Below are 18097 nucleotides of genomic sequence, written 5' to 3'. Positions count from 1 at the left end.
CTTTGAAATGTACTTAAGTAAAAAGTACCCATAACTAGCAGCTGTTTTAAAGAGTACCTGACCTCCCTTTATATTAATAGAACAATAATGTCATTGTTAGCTAATGAATGTTTCCATGCTGAACAACGGCAACATGACAACGTTTTCATTGGTCCCTCTTCTTTAGAGAAGACCAGGAAATGATGGATACACGGATCGTGTTCAAATCAATAGGCACGCAATGACTCTGAATAATAATGATCACGCCACCGAACACACATTCAAACTAAAGTAACCAGCCTGTTTGGAAAATGAAAGAAGTAGAAAGTACAGGTATTTGGGTTAAAAAATGTAAGAAGTCAAACTAAAAAGTCGTCAGAAGAATAAGTAGTGCAGTAAAGTACTGATACCAGAAAAATGTACTTAAGTACAGTAACGAAGTATTTGTACTCCACTACTTCCCACCTCTGTGAAATGATAAGAGTAGTTACATTAATAAGTAACAATGTGCTGTGGGCTATTTTGGTCAAATTCTAATAGGCTATTTTATGTAAAATAAGTAAAAATGGCCTCCCTAATCATCTGGCACCTGCCTCAGAGTTGGATGCCTAATGTTTTATTCAACTGGACTATTTTGAATTGTGCTTCCAATGCAGGGAAAGATTCAGCCTACAGCATTACATTATCACTGTTTAGAGTGCCTCTAATCTAAGCCTTTTCAGGAACAGAGAAAAATAGCTTCGATTTTTTTGGTGTGTGTGTTCTTTAGGTTCAGTTTAAAAAAAGTTTTAATAACTTAAGTTTTCCCAACCCAGGTTTTAATTCTTACACCTAAATTCTTCAAGTTAAAACATCAAAAAAAGCCAGCTTTCACTTGGGATTACAAGAATTAACTGAAATTTAAGGAAGTAGATCAGGATGTATTTTTAGATCAAAGCAGCCGCTAAAAGCTGAAAATATCCTCTGTGCAAATGAAAGTGGAGGATCATCAAAGTGAATAAAAACCTTAGATTCACGGAAAAAAGTGTTGAATTTCATAGAGACAAAACCTTTTTCTGAATGAGAACACATATTGGAGTGATGCCTGCTGCTTTTATTACTGGGGAATCGACCACAAGGAGTAGCATGACATCAGTCTGAAAAATTCATTCACAGAATGACAACAAACATCATTCATCAGAATAAAACCGGCAGCTATTTAGCTATTTATACAGAAAAATAAATACCAGTAATGTGAGGATTCTCATTCAAAGACCCACCAGCGCTTAACAGTAGGCTCTTAAAGTCTGAACTCATCTCTCCACAGGCACAAAGCAAAAGAAACATTTCCTCAGTTGGAATTTCAACACTTCATGTTCCCTAAATAAATGATAACTTGGCGTGCTACATAAAAAAATTAAAAAGATCCTCAGCAATAGAGATGTCTGGCCAGAGAATTGAGCCATGAAAGGAGAAGCATGCAGGATAAAAACAGCAAAATACAACTTGCATCAAAGCAGATTCTCAGGGAAATAATATAATATGTATACGCTGCTGTCAGATGGAGAGTTTCATTACTCCAATGTTGGTATTATTCTTCTGATTCTTTTGTTTTCACTGACAGTCTAAGAACCGGGAACAAAAACTGATTTAACGTTAGCCAGGCTTTTGCTCTCTGCTGTCAGCATACAGTCTCGGGGAAAATGAGATCTTTATCTGACAGCAGCGTTTTACTGTGTGTGCTACATTCACAGCACTGCAAGAGGATGGATCATCTATCAATGCACTGGTACAAGACAGTACTGTATACTGAGAACAACACCATAGCAATAACTACAGGACAGTTACTGATATTCCGGTAAACATGACAAAAATATAACATTGATCAAAGTCCTTTCTAATCATAACTGTCCACACAGTCATTTCAGCGCCCGGAAAAATTGTTTGCTTTTGTCATCATGCTTCAGACGGGCACCACGAATCAACAATATTATATCTGACAGCAAAATGGGTCCTATCATTATTGGTCCATTGAAATGTGTTTCAAAACAACATGATGTACAATAAAAAGCTTCTCAGGCAAAGAAGACAGTAGCTGTCTGGTTTACATTCTTGGCGATAACAGCACCTCTTATGTTTTTTTTTTACATAAAATAAAAATGTAGACAGCCATTTCGATTGTGCACTGAAATGATAAACTCCACTGACTTTAGCATTCCACGAAGAAAATACAATTTTGTGGATATTTTTTAAAATATATAGTAAGTATAACAGTAACACTTTTGGCCAATACAGAATCATAATGCAGAGATTGTACATTTATTTTCATACAAAGACATTCCATTCACATTGGTCTTCACATTCATGTGAGTTGGGTGGGGGGGGGGGGGGGGTGCTGTTGCAGGATGTGTCCACTGTGTGGCAGCATGGAGGGATCCTGGCTTGTGTTCAGTGCATTTCTCTTCAGTTTGAGGGCTGTAAAACTGATGTACTGTAGCACATTCTGTGTCAGGGCCCCACAGACGCTGATTTAGCTTCGTGCACACCAGCCGTAGGAGGGATTCTAAAATAGAGAGCTGCAGACTGGCCTGTTGGACAAAATCAAACTTCAGTCCATGGCTCCTGCATGGATTGGGATACAATGACTAATACATCCAGGAATAAGAGCATGAGAAAAACATCGGCACTGTGTCGCACAGAGCCCTGAGTGGTGATTACAATCTTAAGTGCCTGTGTCAAAATACAGTTTCAATACCTTTTTGTTATATTATAAACAAATATGTATGCATGATCAAATTGCAACAAACTAATTGCTAATGTATTTTTATGGTTAAATACTGATTCATTTCACATCTGTAGGCCTTTACATGTACACATTTTTCAAATACAGCAATGTGAGAATTGTTCTTTTATTAAACTTCTCACAACTCATATTCATATGCAAACTTTGCTGAAAGGTTATAAGAAGGCTTTGCCGTGTCTTAATGGGTCCCATGCAAAAAATGTCAGAAGATGACATTCAGGTATTTCCTGCTCAGCTTCTCTTTATTGATGGATTCATTAAAAAAAATTAGAATTGGTGGACAATTCCAGGAGTACATTTATTTTCTTTCTTGCCAGGAATAACCACCTTCTGTTGCTACATTAAACCTATATCCAGCGCTCAACTATCAAATGTTTTATTATGTATTGATTTATGTTATGCGTAGGATGCATGATGGGTAAAAGCGACATGTAATGTGTTATTTTTTACATTTTATTTGATCATATTGTTTCAAGTTTGTTTTATTTTCCCACTTATTGTACCTTAATTAAGGCATTTTTCTCCCTGTTTGTGCTCAGTCTGTCTATTTTTCTATTTTGTGCTGCATTATTATTCTTATATGATTATTATTCACAGTCATGCTCGGCAATCAAAAAGCAGATGTTCATAAAATGTGACTGATGATCACATTTTTCTCCATGCAACATATTTTTCACACTAAGCACATCAATAACAATCATAGTTTGAATGCAGTCAGTGTAAGAATAGCATTGAAAGTGAGCAGCGCCCTCTCACCTGGTTATAGGTGGACATCAAACACTCCTTCCTCCAAGGTCTCTAAATCCTCTTCAGCAATTACTGAAACAGCGTAAGCAAGAATAGATTAGTCAATGAAATTAAAATGCAAATCACTGCCTACAGCTGATGAGCATGTGTGGCTTCTGTCTTCTTGCCAGTTCCCTTGTGCGGCTCATTGATCGAGGAGGTTCACACTGATATTAAACAAAGCCAGACAGGGCAGCACTTTTACTTATTGCTGATGAAAACACCGCCCGGGTCACTGAGCCAATCACATTTCCATTGCAAATTACACCTTTGAGTGAGAAATCTTCCAAATGTCAGTGCTCTATACGCTCAGAGCAAAGCGCCCTTTGAAAAGTGGAGGTGTTGCAGCGGTGACATGCAGTGCTGAGAATGTGATATAACAATCCTCTGAGATATACTTTTCTGAAAGGGTTAGGGAGCCTGCATTACACTGTACATTCGATTTGTTTAAACTTTATAATGACAGTGGTGGAAAGTTACTAAGTACATTTACTCAAGTACCATATTTTAGGGTACTTTACTTGAATATTTAAATGTTTTGATACATTGTACTTCAACCCCACTACAATTAGGAGGTAAACCAATCATTTAAAATGCAATCAGCACTTAAATAAGACTTTAGTAACACCTGGATTAACATTTACAAGCTACCCTGCAGAATACAAAGTCATCAAAATATAACTATAATCAAAACATATCATATATATTATTCTGAAATGGGCCAATCTGCATCATGAGTACTTTTGGTACTTTAAGTATATTATGATGCTAATACTTTTGTACTTTTACTTGAGTAACATTTTGAATGTAGGACTTTTACTTGTTACAGAGTATTCCTACACTCTGGTACTTCTACGTTTACTTAAGTACAAGATCTGATTCTTTCACCTCTGTCTAAAGAGCATCATAGTAAATGTTGTGTGTTTTTTCAAATCAAGAAAACGAATGAAACTATTCCATGTAGGCCTAGGGCTAATTTATTTTACGATTCAGTGTGAAGAGCCAATATTTACCAAACCAAATAAAATCCATATAAAGAGAACATAAAACATATGTTGTCCTAACAGCAGCTCACCTGAGTGCTGCAGGCTGGGTGGAGTGTTGGCAGGTGGGGGGAAGCTGTAGGATCTGGCCTGGAGGGCGGGAGGCGTCTCGTGGCTGATGCTCTTCGTCCTTTTCCTGCACTCCACGGCCAGGCGGCTCCGACAGGCCTTGTGGCAGTTCACCCCACAGGCTGCAGGAGGAGGAGGAGGGGGGAGGGGGGGGGGGGGGGGGGGCAAGGAGAGGTGGAGAGGAAGGGAGAGACATGGGGTAAGTTGCAAAAAGAAACATTGGGGTAAACGGAAGAGCCAGTGGAGACGGGAATGATCTTCTACACGACATGCAGACACACAAACACTGGCACGCACATGCACTGAGGCCAACTGTGCCTGAACACAACTCTGTCAACCCGGGGGAGTCTTGAGAGGAGAGGAGCGTGAGCAAGGCATCCCATACACATCTACAATACACCTCTCTTTTCAATTGTTCACTGCACTATTTTCTCTTGTTTTGTTGCTCTGACTTTGCTGTGTTATTCTTGCTTTGGCAGCCGCCTACTCAGGCCAGAGAACAACCAGGGCTGGGATAAAACAGGGGGTGTGTTAGGCTTACAGGAATAGTTTTACATGTTGGGAGGAACACTTGTTTTCTTGCTGAGAGTTACACAAGAAAACGTATACCACTGTCAAGAACATGTAGCTAAACCCAGCAACTGAATAGCATAGCTTAGCATAAAGATTCAAACTGAGGGGAAGAGCAGGTACTCATTTAACAAATATAAAAAATGGTTTTGATCATCTCTCAGTGACACAGTGAATATTCCAAATCTTGAGCTATTCATTTAAATAGGGGATCAAAAATAGGAGTGTGATATCCAATATAAACTTGGATTCAAAGACAGTGAGAGCCTCTCATATCTAATTCTTAATATCTATAGTCTACAGCCCCAAAACACACATCCAACTATATCCACACACATACTCAGAGGTCTCAACACACTCCACTCCTGCACTGCGTAGGGTGATTCATTTCAATTATGTCTCTGCCACTCTCTCTACCTCCCTCAGTACAGGCTAACAATGCTAATGGGGATGAATGGCTAGGGGGGGCTCTGTCATTGACTTCCTATGGTCTCATTAATGCGCTGGAACAAGCCAGAACACTCCCAGTCCGACTCTGAGACATGCACTCCTCCAGAGAGGAGAGGGGATGGCAGGGTGTAGCGTGTGGGGGTGTGAGTGTGTACCAGGAGAGTGCTGCTGCTTGTTCTCTTCTCACCTCCATGCTATTTCTCACTCCTTTTGTCACAACAGCAGCAGTCATGTGAGCAACATAGCTTTTAATTACTGCGTTCATAGCACCAAAAATCTAAATTTGAACTCAAAGTAAAAAATAAGCAACCCTTTTAAGTCGAACATGTCCTGGTAATTAAGAAATGAGGCGGGGAAAGAACAAGAATCTATTGTTTGTCTTTCTAAACACAAGACACAGAGTGCTAGTAACAGACCACAAGACCTCAAAGAGCATTAATTAATCGTGTTGCTATGCAACTCATATGTTTGATGGTAACTTGCAAGCTTTTTAATAAGCATTAGCCAACCTTAGGGGCACCGGACTGAATGGGGAATCTGTTAATGCCTAGAATAAGAGAGAGTAATTCAAATGCCTGTTTGAAAGAGAAGAATAGGGTGAATGCAGGTCCAGTTTCATGGGCTATTTTTTCATTGGTACAGTAACACTTTAAAAATGTGAGAAACCACTGCTTTTGAAAGCAAGAAGGAAGCAGCGACACACAGAGCCCTTTGCTTAAAACACAAACAAATCCTGCCTGCAAATCATCCTCCCTCTCGAGCTTCTCCCATTCATAAAGCTGAGCTGTAATCAATCACTTCTCAAATGATTCCAGCAGATGGAAACCTGCATTATTTGCATTTTAGATTTGGCACCATTTCCAAAGTTTTTTGCATGGCATCTGGGTGGAAACATATGCAGTGTTAGTTATTTATTGCGCTGAACGTCTGCAGATTATCACTACTTAATCTTTTACCGTCAGCACACACACCACCGGCGGCACATCAGGGAAAAGAAGCAGGCTGATAGAGTGTGTGTTTCTGAGGATAATGAGAAGAAGGTGTCGGAGGTGGCCAGTGTGTGTACATTTGTGAAATCAACCAGCTTCTTCAAACACCTATTGGGAGCCAGGAAAGGGAAAATAATATGGCATTGTGTGTATTGTGGTCTCAGCTGATGGGAGCTTATCTGTTTTTCAGTCAACCAAGCTTTCTATGTGGACATATATTTAAAGGCTGTGATTTATTTGCCATGGTTTCTGTGTCGTTGACATTTACCCAGCTCTTCAACCCTGTGGATCTTTATCTACAGAGGGTGTGTGTGATGGTTTGGAATCGATGGATTCAAAAAGAATCATTAATTATTTGAAGGCTTCACTGGTGAGGGTGCAGCAGAGTCCAATCGAAATGTGTTGCTCTCTTACCTTTACACTTGTAGCCTTGCTTGTAGAAGCCCCATATCTGCAGAAAGACAGGAATAAAAGGGTTATGGGGTGGAGTGTTACAGCATTTACAGAGAGATATGAGCAGCATTTACAGAGAGATATGAGCCAGGAAAAGCTATAATAAAATGTACAATGTGGCATACTTGGGCTGATTTGATTTGAACTTTTAAATAGCTAAAGTCTTTACAACAAACATGCATTTTCTCTCAGCCGCCTTCGAATGCATCACCAAGGCTCTAAGCTGTGGTACAAAGTCACCTATGATTTAGACACCAACTTCATAAAGACGAATATTGACAGTAATAAAACCAATTACTATGCTAGTAAATCAATCTATCAGCACGAGGGAAGTTCCATCATCCTGGAAGGTGGCCACGGTGACACCGATCTTTAAATCTGGGGATAAGGCAATAATATCCAACTACAGACCAATCAGCATCCTCCCCTGTGTCTGAGAAATGGGTGTCAAAACTAATCACCAAACATTTAGATAAAGGTTTCGCTCCACTCCACCCAATGCAGTTTGGTTTTCGTGCTCCCCACTCCACTGAGACAGCTAACTGTGTCTTTGTGGAAAAGGTTAAATGTATGTTGGACACGAGCCCATATGTAGGTGCTGTCTTCCTTGATCTCAGGAAGGCTTTTGACACAGTTGACCACCAAGTGCTCCTCACAAAGCTGACGTATTTCAATTTTTCGGCAGATTCAATACAGTGGGTTGAGTCTTACTTATCAAACAGAAAACAGTGTGTTTTGGTCAACGGTACCAAATCCCCCTACCTTGTGAACCCTGTTGGGGTTCCACAAGGTTCCATTCTTGGACCATTACTGTTTTCTCTGTACATTAATGACTTGCCTAATGTATGTCCTGATTTGAATGTACAAATGTATGCCGATGATGCGGTCATCTTTGTACACGGGAAAAATACTGAAATTATCTCATCCTGTCTCTCAAATAATTTGGACAAGGTTCAACACTGGCTGAACGACATTTGCTTACAGTTAAATGCAAAAAAAACAGTATGCATGATGTTCAGTAAACGACCAGTCAAAATCGAAGGATCCAATGTGCTTTTAAACGTAGCAGAATTAGAACTACTCCCCCACTTCAAGTATCTTGGAGTCATAATGGACTCGAACTTGACTTTTAAGAAACATATCAAGAAAGTATCCAATACCATTAAATTCAACTTGCAAAATGTTAAACAAATTAGACCTTTCTTAACTGTCAATGCTGCAAAGTCATACCTCCACTGTATGATTCTATCCCACATTGAATACTGTTTTACAAACTGGTCGTTTGCTTGTGCCACAAACCTGAAACCAATAAAACAGCTGTACAAGAGAGCTATCAAGGTGTTTGACAGAAAGACAAATTCATACCACCACTGTACCATCCTTGAAAAACACAATTTCTTGAGTTTTGACCATTTTAAGTCTTTTAAAAGTATGTGTTTTATTTATAAATGTTTACATGGACTGGCACCCCCCTCCCTTAGGGGAATTCATCCACAAAAAACACACTGGACGCTGCACTAGGTCAGAAACCAGAGGAGACTGTGAAGTCCACCGCAGACGGACCACTTTCTGTCAAAATGTTCTATCAATTAAGGGCAGCTCTTTGTGGAATAGCCTCCCAACTGAGTTATAGGATTGTCCCACTTTGAACAGTTTTAAAGGTCAACTAAAAGAATGGTTGAGAAACAAACAAACGTGCAATCACCGCTAGATGCACTTCAATACAGGGGCATCTCCTCTTGCACTTGATGTAGCTCTTTTATCTTCTCCTGCACTTTACATGTCGTAGCTGCTACATTGTACTGCCATGTGGTAAATGCTTATATGCTGCTCATGCTCTTTCTGCATATCATGTGTTTATTTTGCTACAGTATGTATATAAATGTCATGTTCTTAAATGTTGTATGTGAGGGACTACGGATGGAAACTAGCTCAAAGCTAAAATCCGGCATGTTTACGTTTTTAAAGCATTATTTGTTTTAAATGTTCATCAATGTGCACTGTCCCTCTTCAAATAAACGATTAAATGAAATGAAATGAATTATGGGAAACCAATAACTGCCTGGAAGCAAATGTATATAAAAACGTGGAAGTGGTCGACCTAAAGAGGAAGTATGCACAATTAGCGGTTAATGGGCTAAAACTTGTTAGAACACCCATACAGTTCACATCTTGATGCACCTCATTGATGCTGAAGCGAAAGGATGGAGGAAAAAGGGGCACAATGGAGGGGAAAGAAAAGGGCGAGAGCTAGAGAGGAGGTTGGCGGGACAGAGGGGGTGGAGGGGGGGGCGAGATCAAGCGGGACACGGGGAGTCCACAGACAGTGGGGGGAACAATGACATGAAAGAGCCGAGCTGGAGATCACACACTGCACTGGCACATCTGAAGAAGCACAAAATATCCTGACCTCTTCACACACACAAGCCTACATGCATGCAAACACATAGAGGCACCTACAGACACACACACACACACACACACACACACACACACACACACACACACACACACACATCAGGAGGGCGTGAACAGCCAGAGGCGCTACAACAAAGAGAAGTCGGTTACGAGCAGAAACACAACTCTCATCACAGCTCTGCCTACACTGACTGACCTTTACTGCCTGTGAGTCACACAATGCACTACAAACAAGAGCTGCAAACACACTCACACACTATCTCTCTGACGGTTTACGCTAAGGTTCGAGGAAATCGAGGCAAGATTTGGCACTTCGAATTGAAATGTTTGAATTTTCACATTGATGCTCAAGTGGCGTTCATTGTCAGCAGTTGCACATTTAATTTTAAAGATGTCCTTTTAGATTGTTATGTTTTTATTTTTGGGATCATTTGCTAATTTCTTAATATATAATGACAAGCTTTTAATCAGCAAAAGGAAAACGTCATGTGATGTTGTCGCAGCTACAAAAAGGCCTTCCATCTATTCCTACCAAATGTCATTCAGTCCCTGCAGGCAGATAAACAGACTTCACCCAACATGTTTGCATCCAGCTACCACCTTTTGTAAATAGATGTGTGAAAGAGTGGACATTTTAATCATTGTGGAAACACAAAATCTTAACATCGAAATAACATTATCTAAAGTAGATTTAACATAATCTGGATTGGCTAGACAGCACATCTTGCTCTACTCTCCTCAGGCCTTTTTTCTTTGGCATAATCAACCGTTTTTCCCACAAGCAGTATGTCAATCTTGTTCTATACAACACACTTTGGAATTGTGTTGGTTCTAAAGGCCTGTTGGTGAAATGTATCTATGTGTCTATTAAATAAGAAGTCAGCAAACACATTTTGGAGCTCCATTTTCTGATCTCAATGGCTCAAAGGTTTCTGCTAGAATCTTTCTACAGGGAAAGTTTTCCACTTGATTTTATGGCTTAACATTCCAGTACCGCTTGTATTTTGAACTGGTTTGAACATTGCCGGAAGAAAGTCCTATTTAGATTTACAGCTTCTAGATAAATATGTGTGCGTCTATGTATGTCATGCTCTCCAACTCTGTTCAAGGAAGGTTTAGCATTATGAACCTAAATGCACCAAATAAGAAAAAGGAAGCTAATATATCTGTAGGTGTGAAAAAGGACAATAAATGGGCCTGAATTTGTTGTTTAATTATAGATTGCCTTGACAGCAGTTTTCCCCAGCGAGATGATTTTAACATATTCTATTCAAGGCCAGACAACAACAACAAAATGATTCCAGCCCTTTTAATTATGATTCTATGAAGCGTAAATGTTTAAAGATACTTGCATAGCTCTCTGCCATCTCTCATATAAAAGTGCTCAGAGCCAGCTAAAAACCTGCCGTACTCTCGTGAGATGTACAAAAAAATCACACTCTCTGATCTGTGTCTTATCGTTTTGTGCGTTTAGTAAAACGCATTTGTTTGCCATTAATTAGAATTCAGACTAAAGGGGGCTGCAGGCAGAAGAGCGTGATGATCCATGCGAGATGTGGGTGAACTCTGCCGTGTTTACAGAAGGACCGGCTTGGCTTGAACAGCGTTTTTGAGACAAGTGTTGAAAGATGGGCAGCGAAAAAATATTGTTTTTGTACAGGAGCCAAGAGGAAGGCCCAAAGCAGGCTGAAGAGGAAGTGGCTAGTGTATCTTCCTCTGCCACACAATCATATTCAAAGGGAGAGGCACACTGCCAGAGTCCTTATCTTTCCCTGCTCGCTATTCAGTTTCCCTTCATGATGGGTTGAAAATGCTGCCCTGGAGAATGTGTGCATCTTTATGTATGCCGCGCTCCTTTGAGTGTTTTTCAACGTCTACACATATGGCATACTTCTCTTTTGAGCATTTCCTCTTGAGCTTCTCTCCACATGTAGTACACACAAATGAATGCGGTGTCATCTGGGTGTCAGCAGTTCAACATTAGGGCCGTGTTCCTGTTCTCATTACAGCTGAGTGCTGATGTTGTCTGCGTCTTAATAACACAGAGCTCCTCAGGGGGCTTTAGACAGATGTTAAGGGGCCAGAGGACACACACACACACACACACACATATATATATACAGAGATGTAACACTGCCACAGAGGAGGGTTATCATCTCGCCCAATTACCTTCCTCCCATATTTCCCAGAATGCAACTTCAGCAGTGTGTGGCTACAGCTCAAACTAATTGGTATTGCCCTGACCTGACAGGAGGAACCTCTGAGAGATGACATGTAAGTGCAGATAGTCCATATGACTCAACTGACCTTTGACCTTTTTTTTAAACAAACGTTGCAATTGATTGGGTCAGGCAAGAAATCCATGCATTTGAAAACCAATAATAAGCAAACGGAAAAAATATCAATATTTGTTAGAGACCCCCATGAGCCCGATACATCTAATTAGTTATTTCATTGCAGATATACTATGTTGTCGATTTTAAGGATGGATTGGGGTCATAAGTGAGGTAATAGACTATCTCGAAAGATGATTACACAAGAGTAGTGGGTGTTTACTCACAAAGCCGGCGCAGTGCTCGCAGAACGTGGGCTTGACGTAGGTGCTCTCAGTGAAAGTGTGGATGAAACCCATCTTGCAGTTGAGCAGAGAACTGGCTTTCATAAAGTAGTCGATCATCTCCTCTCTGCTGATCTTCCCGTCTCTGTGAGAGACAAACAAAGATAAGTAGGGTTGGGTCAGTCTGAAAACTGCAAGGATTTAACAGTAGTGATTAAACAAGAACAATCCTTACTGGTTCTTGTCCAGTTCTCCAAACTTGCTGAGGTATGGAAAGTTGTTCCTTATGGCTTCAAATTCATCCCTAGAGATGTGGCCGTCACCGTCTGAGTCGAAGTTCTTGAAGACTGACTGTGAATGTGACAGTTGGTTAGTTCAGTTTGAATTCAGAATGTTTTGCTGCTAAAAATAGCCACGTTTAGATTCTTATGGGATAGAAAGGTATTTGTTTTATTTTCTGTGCTGGATCAAAACATTGAAATTGTATTGAGAAAGTTGGACATTAAAGGTGGGGTAGGTCATTTTGGAGAAACCAGCTCGAGTGCGCAAGAATTTGAAAATACACAACTGGAAAAAATCTGCCACTTCCTTACAGAGCCCCTCCTCCAACACACATGAACGTGCACATGACCAATGAGGGCACGAGATAAGTTTGTGCACAGATGGAAGGCTGACAGGCAGGTAGGCCATCCAGTCATTTTAGCCGGGCCGGCTAAAATGATTGGTCGTGCTTTTTACAGTACTACGGCTTCCTCAGATGACATTTTTTTATGGATTTTTTGTCAAAGCACTTAAGATATTCATTGCTATCGGGATGTTAAGAGCATTCCATGGAATATAACAAAAAGTGTATCTCAAGCCGGTTTCTCAAACTTACCTACCCCACCTTTAAGGACATTACGATTTCTTAAGTTATTCTGAGATTCAAACTTTTAAGATTCTTCTGAGTCAGATAGCAGGTCACTGTGGTAATGACTAAAGCTGCTTTATTGTGTTTTATTTACAAATGAAAATCATGCTATATGGAAGACGACTTGAAACCAACGGTTCAAGACCATCAACTCATTAGGAAAATGTTTACAAATGAAGTAGGAAGTAGGAACATTTTCCCATAGGTTTCTATACAATCCGACTTGTTTTTGCAACTACTGAACTGGCTCATGTCTACTTCTTGTATAGAGTCTATGTTCCTTACAAACACAGAACTCTTAATACTTTCAATTCCAAGCAAAAATAAACCATAAACCATCACCCACAGTAGAGCCACAGGGATTTATGACGACCCTTCATGGTGAAAGATTACTAACCATTTGGACAAATAGCCAAGAGCACTTTGCAGTTATCATGTCAAGATGTTGGAGAGGATAACAACAGATAATCCTCCCTCAGCCTTCCTCTGTCCCTCAGGTCACAATCAGAGCTGAGAGAGAGGAACATTTAGGGGCGGGAAAAAACTCACCTCCACCATCTTCTCTATGTGTTTCTTGATGATGGTGGGGTCGGTGCTGGGCTTCACCGACACGGACCACTCATCGATCATGGTGGGCTTGGGGTCAGGCGCGGGGGCGGGGCTGGAGTTCTGCTACAAAAAAAAATGAGAAAACAACGACTGTGAGGTCAGCGTCAGCCCGGGGAAACACAAGCTGCAATCTCACAAAGAAAAGAGAAGACGGTCACTCTACATAGCATGAGTCAAAGGTTACTGAAGTGAAAATGTGATGACGGAAGGAAAATAAATCCATTTTAAAATGCTATGTGATCATCCATCATGGCAAGACAGGTAGAACAGACCTACAAAGGGTACATCAGTGTGCTGCTCACCGCTGGCTTGCGAGGTTCTCTCTGTAGAGACATCTGGTAGATCTCCTCCTCCGTGTGGTACTGGTCCAGAGACACCTGCACAGAACAGAAAAGTGGGACTTTTATGTCTCCATATTTGACATCAGGGAATCTGAAGATCTTTATTGGCATTATATTATCGTGTACAATGAAATCTTGCAGGCTTCTCTCGATGCAAATTAGTACAAAAACAAAAAGCAGTCATGAAAACAGTAATAAAGAGTAAATCAAATGTACAAATCTAACAAAGATTTACAGGTAAAGACACAACATTAACTGATTTTGTTTAGGTGTTAATAAATAGATGTTTAAAGATCATTTCTTTGTTCATGGAGTCTTTGAGGTCTGCGGTTGTGAGTGTTTGGGTGTGTCTTTGTGTTCATACTAACGGACATTTCTGTCACATTAGTGTGGGTTTAGTCCCCACTACATTCCAAAATGAATCACCAGAGTCATATAGTTTACACATTTTACATCACGATCACTGATTTTACCTAGGTGCATTCTCTTACAATACTTATTTAACTTGGCGTGGCTGGGGTTACATGACTTTTGTACATTCAACTACATTAATTCTACGCAAAAGCAGCATTAGAAAGATTTAGTCCAACTGCAAATGTGAAATAGACACAAAGACACCAAATAAGGCTGTGGTGTAAATTCACTCAAACTGCAGACTTTCTAGATAACTAACTCAAATGCCGTCATACACATTAAACTCTTATTTTTAGGAATATTTTAGTGAATCCATTTTTTACATCTACACAGCCGCTATAGCAACAAGTGAGTGTTTTCTGTCTCCAGCCAACTGCCACATTAAATTCCTCACTTCATCCATTGTTGGCCTCAAATGATGTTGCTTTCCTCAGAGCAATTTTCTTAGCGTAATTGTATTTCCTGGTTTTTATTGAGTTGAAGTGGTAAGTGCAGAAGGAAATAATGTTTTTAGTCTTGTTTGGCCTTCTCATCTAATGGCTTACAGTATATCAGGGAGAAGGTTACATCCAAGGTGATATAATGAAATCTACTTACTTTGAAAGGCTGGTAAATACTCAAACAGGAGGAAAACAGTATTTTCCACTTGTGTGGTTTGAAGGGATGCCAGTGCGGAGACTATTTTAAAGCATGTATTGACTTTCTTTCTGTTCTCACTTTACTCACCTTGGATTTAAGATAGATAAACTGTGATAAGCAGTGGCATAAGATAATTGGGTATTGACTCTGTCCAACAAACGTCCCTGGTGCCCAAAAAACCTGTCAAGTTGTTTCTTTCACTTTCAAAGAGAGAAAGAGGAACTAGCTGAAATCTCACATGAACACCTGCAGCCACATTGATTAAACTCTCGGGATTATTTGAATACAGAACGCTTCTCGAATTCGGGAAAATCTTATCTGCATCTGCCAAAAATACTCCAACACACCTCAGGGGATTAGTGTGTAGTGTTAAAACACCACACATGCTGTAGTGCAGGTTTCTAGATTTGTTTGAGTTGTAGCTGTTTGCTATAAACTGTAAAAAGTGTAATTTGCTAAAAACTGTAAAAACTGTAATTTGCTAAATGTATTTAACAGGGTCAGAATGTGATTTGGGTATTTATTTTAGGCTTCTATTTATTCCTGTTAATGCTTGGTAATGGGATGATATAACACAAAGTGGAATAAAAGGAAAGAGAGCAACGTTTTGTCAGCCAAGACATACAAATACTTTGTGGAAGAAGTTCAAATGTAAAAGCAGTGATGACACAATATATTTATCTGCTAAATTGTTGAGATTGAAGAAGATGCTTATTTCACTAAGGTACTCTTTAGTTGTTCTAAAGCCAATCCGCTCCGACAGCAGAATCTTTTTAGTCTTTAGTCAGGATACAGGAAAATACAAGAGGTCTCAGCACAGGTTAACAATTTAAAGTTCAGTAATGTTTATAAATAGGGGATGAAACCGGGGTCATGACTCTTTGTCCTGACTCTGAAATTGAATGTGGCAACCAAAGATGTAGAATTCAATGCATTGTTTAATCCTCTCTGTATCACTCATGTTATGTTTTTTTACTCAAAGGGCAACTCTCAGTGGTTCTCACCATACCGACACAAGACAACTGTGGACCACATCTGTTCAGGAAAATAGAAAACTGTGAACGTTCATGCCTTGAAAACTTCGGACGTGATCTCAGTCCTTTGCCTGTAAACAGATTTCCTCTCAGCTGGCTACTGTACAGTCTGTCTGGCCAAGCAAACCATAACGGAACAAACGTTGTGTATCACAGACGGCCTGTCCTTCACAAACTTTTCCCTCCACTTCACTGCTGTCTGGGTGCTTTCGAGTGCCTTCAACTTCTGGCCTTCACGATGACTAACACACTCCATGCACCTAATGCAGGCCCTGATTTGACCCGGTACAAGCTGTTCTTTACAACTCTAATTCAATCCAAACATCTTGGACGCTGCAAATACATATTCTGTCCAGTTCTTACTCACCGTCAGCAGGTTGAGCAGGTCTGTGTTGGCGTCGATGTGAGGCGGTGTGGTCTGGATCATCGCCAGCTCTTGAAGGATGGCGTACAGCTGTTGGGTCTTGGTCAGGTTGACCCGTGTTTTCTCTTTATCAGCCCAGTCTTGCAGCGCCACGTGCACGGCTATCAGGTCCTTCAGGTGCACGCCGAGGATGGGGAACCGGAAGCCTGAGCACTCTGAGAAGCGTTTGCGGTATTGACTGTAGTTCCCACATGATGTCACCAGTTCAATGAGGTTATTAAAAACCTGCAGGTTGGGTGAATGGGAATAATTTAAAGGTCACCTATTATGCAAAATCCACTTTTTCATGTCTTTTATACATCAACATGCGTCCCCTCTGTGTAACGAGACTCTGAAAGTTTCAGGAAAAAAGATTCGCTCACTTTCTGTCCTGATCCATTTATATAGAAACCTGTCTGAAAATGAGCTGATCAGATTTTGGCCACTTTATGATGTCATAACAATTTTTTGGCTTGTGCAACCAATCACCAACCTCCACCTTATCACCTGAATCTCCTCCTAGAGCACCATTGTTTTCTTTGTAACCAAATAACTCTCAGAGGGGCGTGGGGAGTGGCTCCTTATTTTTCATCTAAAGTAACAGACAGAGAATCAGCACTTTGGAAACAGGGCTGAAACAGAGGGGATTATGGGATGCTACAATGATCTGTTTGGTATTTCAGCCAAACACTTCAGAGACATGTTCTGTGTATGTGAGAATATATTGATGAAAAACAGTATAATAGGGGACCTTTAAGGGGTGAACAATGGTAGAAGATGAGTTGGCAGCAAACACAAAGCCTGTCTCAAGAGAGATTTGTTTAGAAGAATCAGAAACATTGTGTAAAACTTGATCCAGATGGACTCACATAACAGACAAGACTGCAACCCAACTTTTGAGTTACATGGCTTCGATTCATAGCTCTAAAAACCCACAGAGTAGGAGTAATGGGCACAGATAAGGAGCTTGGCAGCTCATGCGGAGAAGATGCGGATTACTGAATCAAGATTTAATATCACTTGTTTCGCTAAGTGCATCGACACGCAGTGAACATTGAATTTGTGTGGTGGTGTTTACGCTGTGAGTGCCAGAAAGAGATCAGTGATGGTTGGGAGGATGCTAGCAGCTACTGCACCTTGTTGGTCTCGGCGCTGATGTGGGTCTGCGTGTCTTTGAGACGAGAGATGGAGCTGTTGCTGAGGCCGCCCACCACAGCCATCAGTGTGTTAAAGTTCTGCAACTGCAGCAGCTTCTGTCAACGAGAAGGAGGAAAAAATAACTCTGAGGGTGAAAGAGGAGACAGGGAATGCTTGTGTAAGCCATTGCCAAAAAGGATCTTATGGGAAGTGAAAGAGAAAAGGTGGTGGAGGTTAAAAAAAACATTTTACAGTACAGTATGAGTAAAACAAATTCACCAGCATGCACATAACCTGATCTGGAATACCAAAATATTACTGAATGTTGTAACCTGTCTATGTCAAAGTTAAGCTAACACTTTGTGAATGGCACTCCGCAGGGCTCCCCGCCGCCCTTCAGCCTGTGTGGCATCTCACAGAAAAATCGATGGAGTCGCAGCTGTGTGGGTGGGCTGCCAGAGGGGATCATTTGGTTCAGCTCAAACACCCTTTGGAATCAATTGGCAAAGCAGTG

The 18097-nt window shown here is 40.6% G+C and overlaps 1 protein-coding gene across 2 annotated transcripts in view; it reads right to left on the bottom strand.

The window, feature by feature from the left end:
* Positions 1 to 1051: 1051 nt before the first annotated feature.
* Positions 1052 to 18097, bottom strand: part of LOC117487710 (RAS guanyl-releasing protein 2-like) — a 34714-nt gene continuing 17668 nt past the window's right edge. The window contains exons 8-17 of one of the 2 annotated variants that reach the window (XM_034136358.1): positions 17583 to 17699; positions 16411 to 16692; positions 13918 to 13992; positions 13556 to 13678; positions 12332 to 12447; positions 12100 to 12241; positions 7083 to 7119; positions 4623 to 4781; positions 3518 to 3580; positions 1052 to 2546 (exon numbers count right to left, since the gene is read on the bottom strand). In XM_034136358.1, the coding sequence (XP_033992249.1) occupies positions 3522 to 3580; positions 4623 to 4781; positions 7083 to 7119; positions 12100 to 12241; positions 12332 to 12447; positions 13556 to 13678; positions 13918 to 13992; positions 16411 to 16692; positions 17583 to 17699 (1110 nt within the window). In that variant the 3' untranslated portion in view covers positions 1052 to 2546; positions 3518 to 3521. The remainder of the gene's footprint in view (positions 2547 to 3517; positions 3581 to 4622; positions 4782 to 7082; positions 7120 to 12099; positions 12242 to 12331; positions 12448 to 13555; positions 13679 to 13917; positions 13993 to 16410; positions 16693 to 17582; positions 17700 to 18097) is intronic. The other variant, XM_034136359.1, reaches the window with a different exon arrangement.

The sequence above is a fragment of the Trematomus bernacchii genome, unplaced genomic scaffold (assembly GCF_902827165.1).
Source record: "Trematomus bernacchii unplaced genomic scaffold, fTreBer1.1, whole genome shotgun sequence".
In the NCBI taxonomy this organism is placed as follows: domain Eukaryota; kingdom Metazoa; phylum Chordata; class Actinopteri; order Perciformes; family Nototheniidae; genus Trematomus; species Trematomus bernacchii.
Note: the sequence above shows the minus strand (reverse complement) of the source record. Positions and strands in the feature narration are given on the sequence as shown.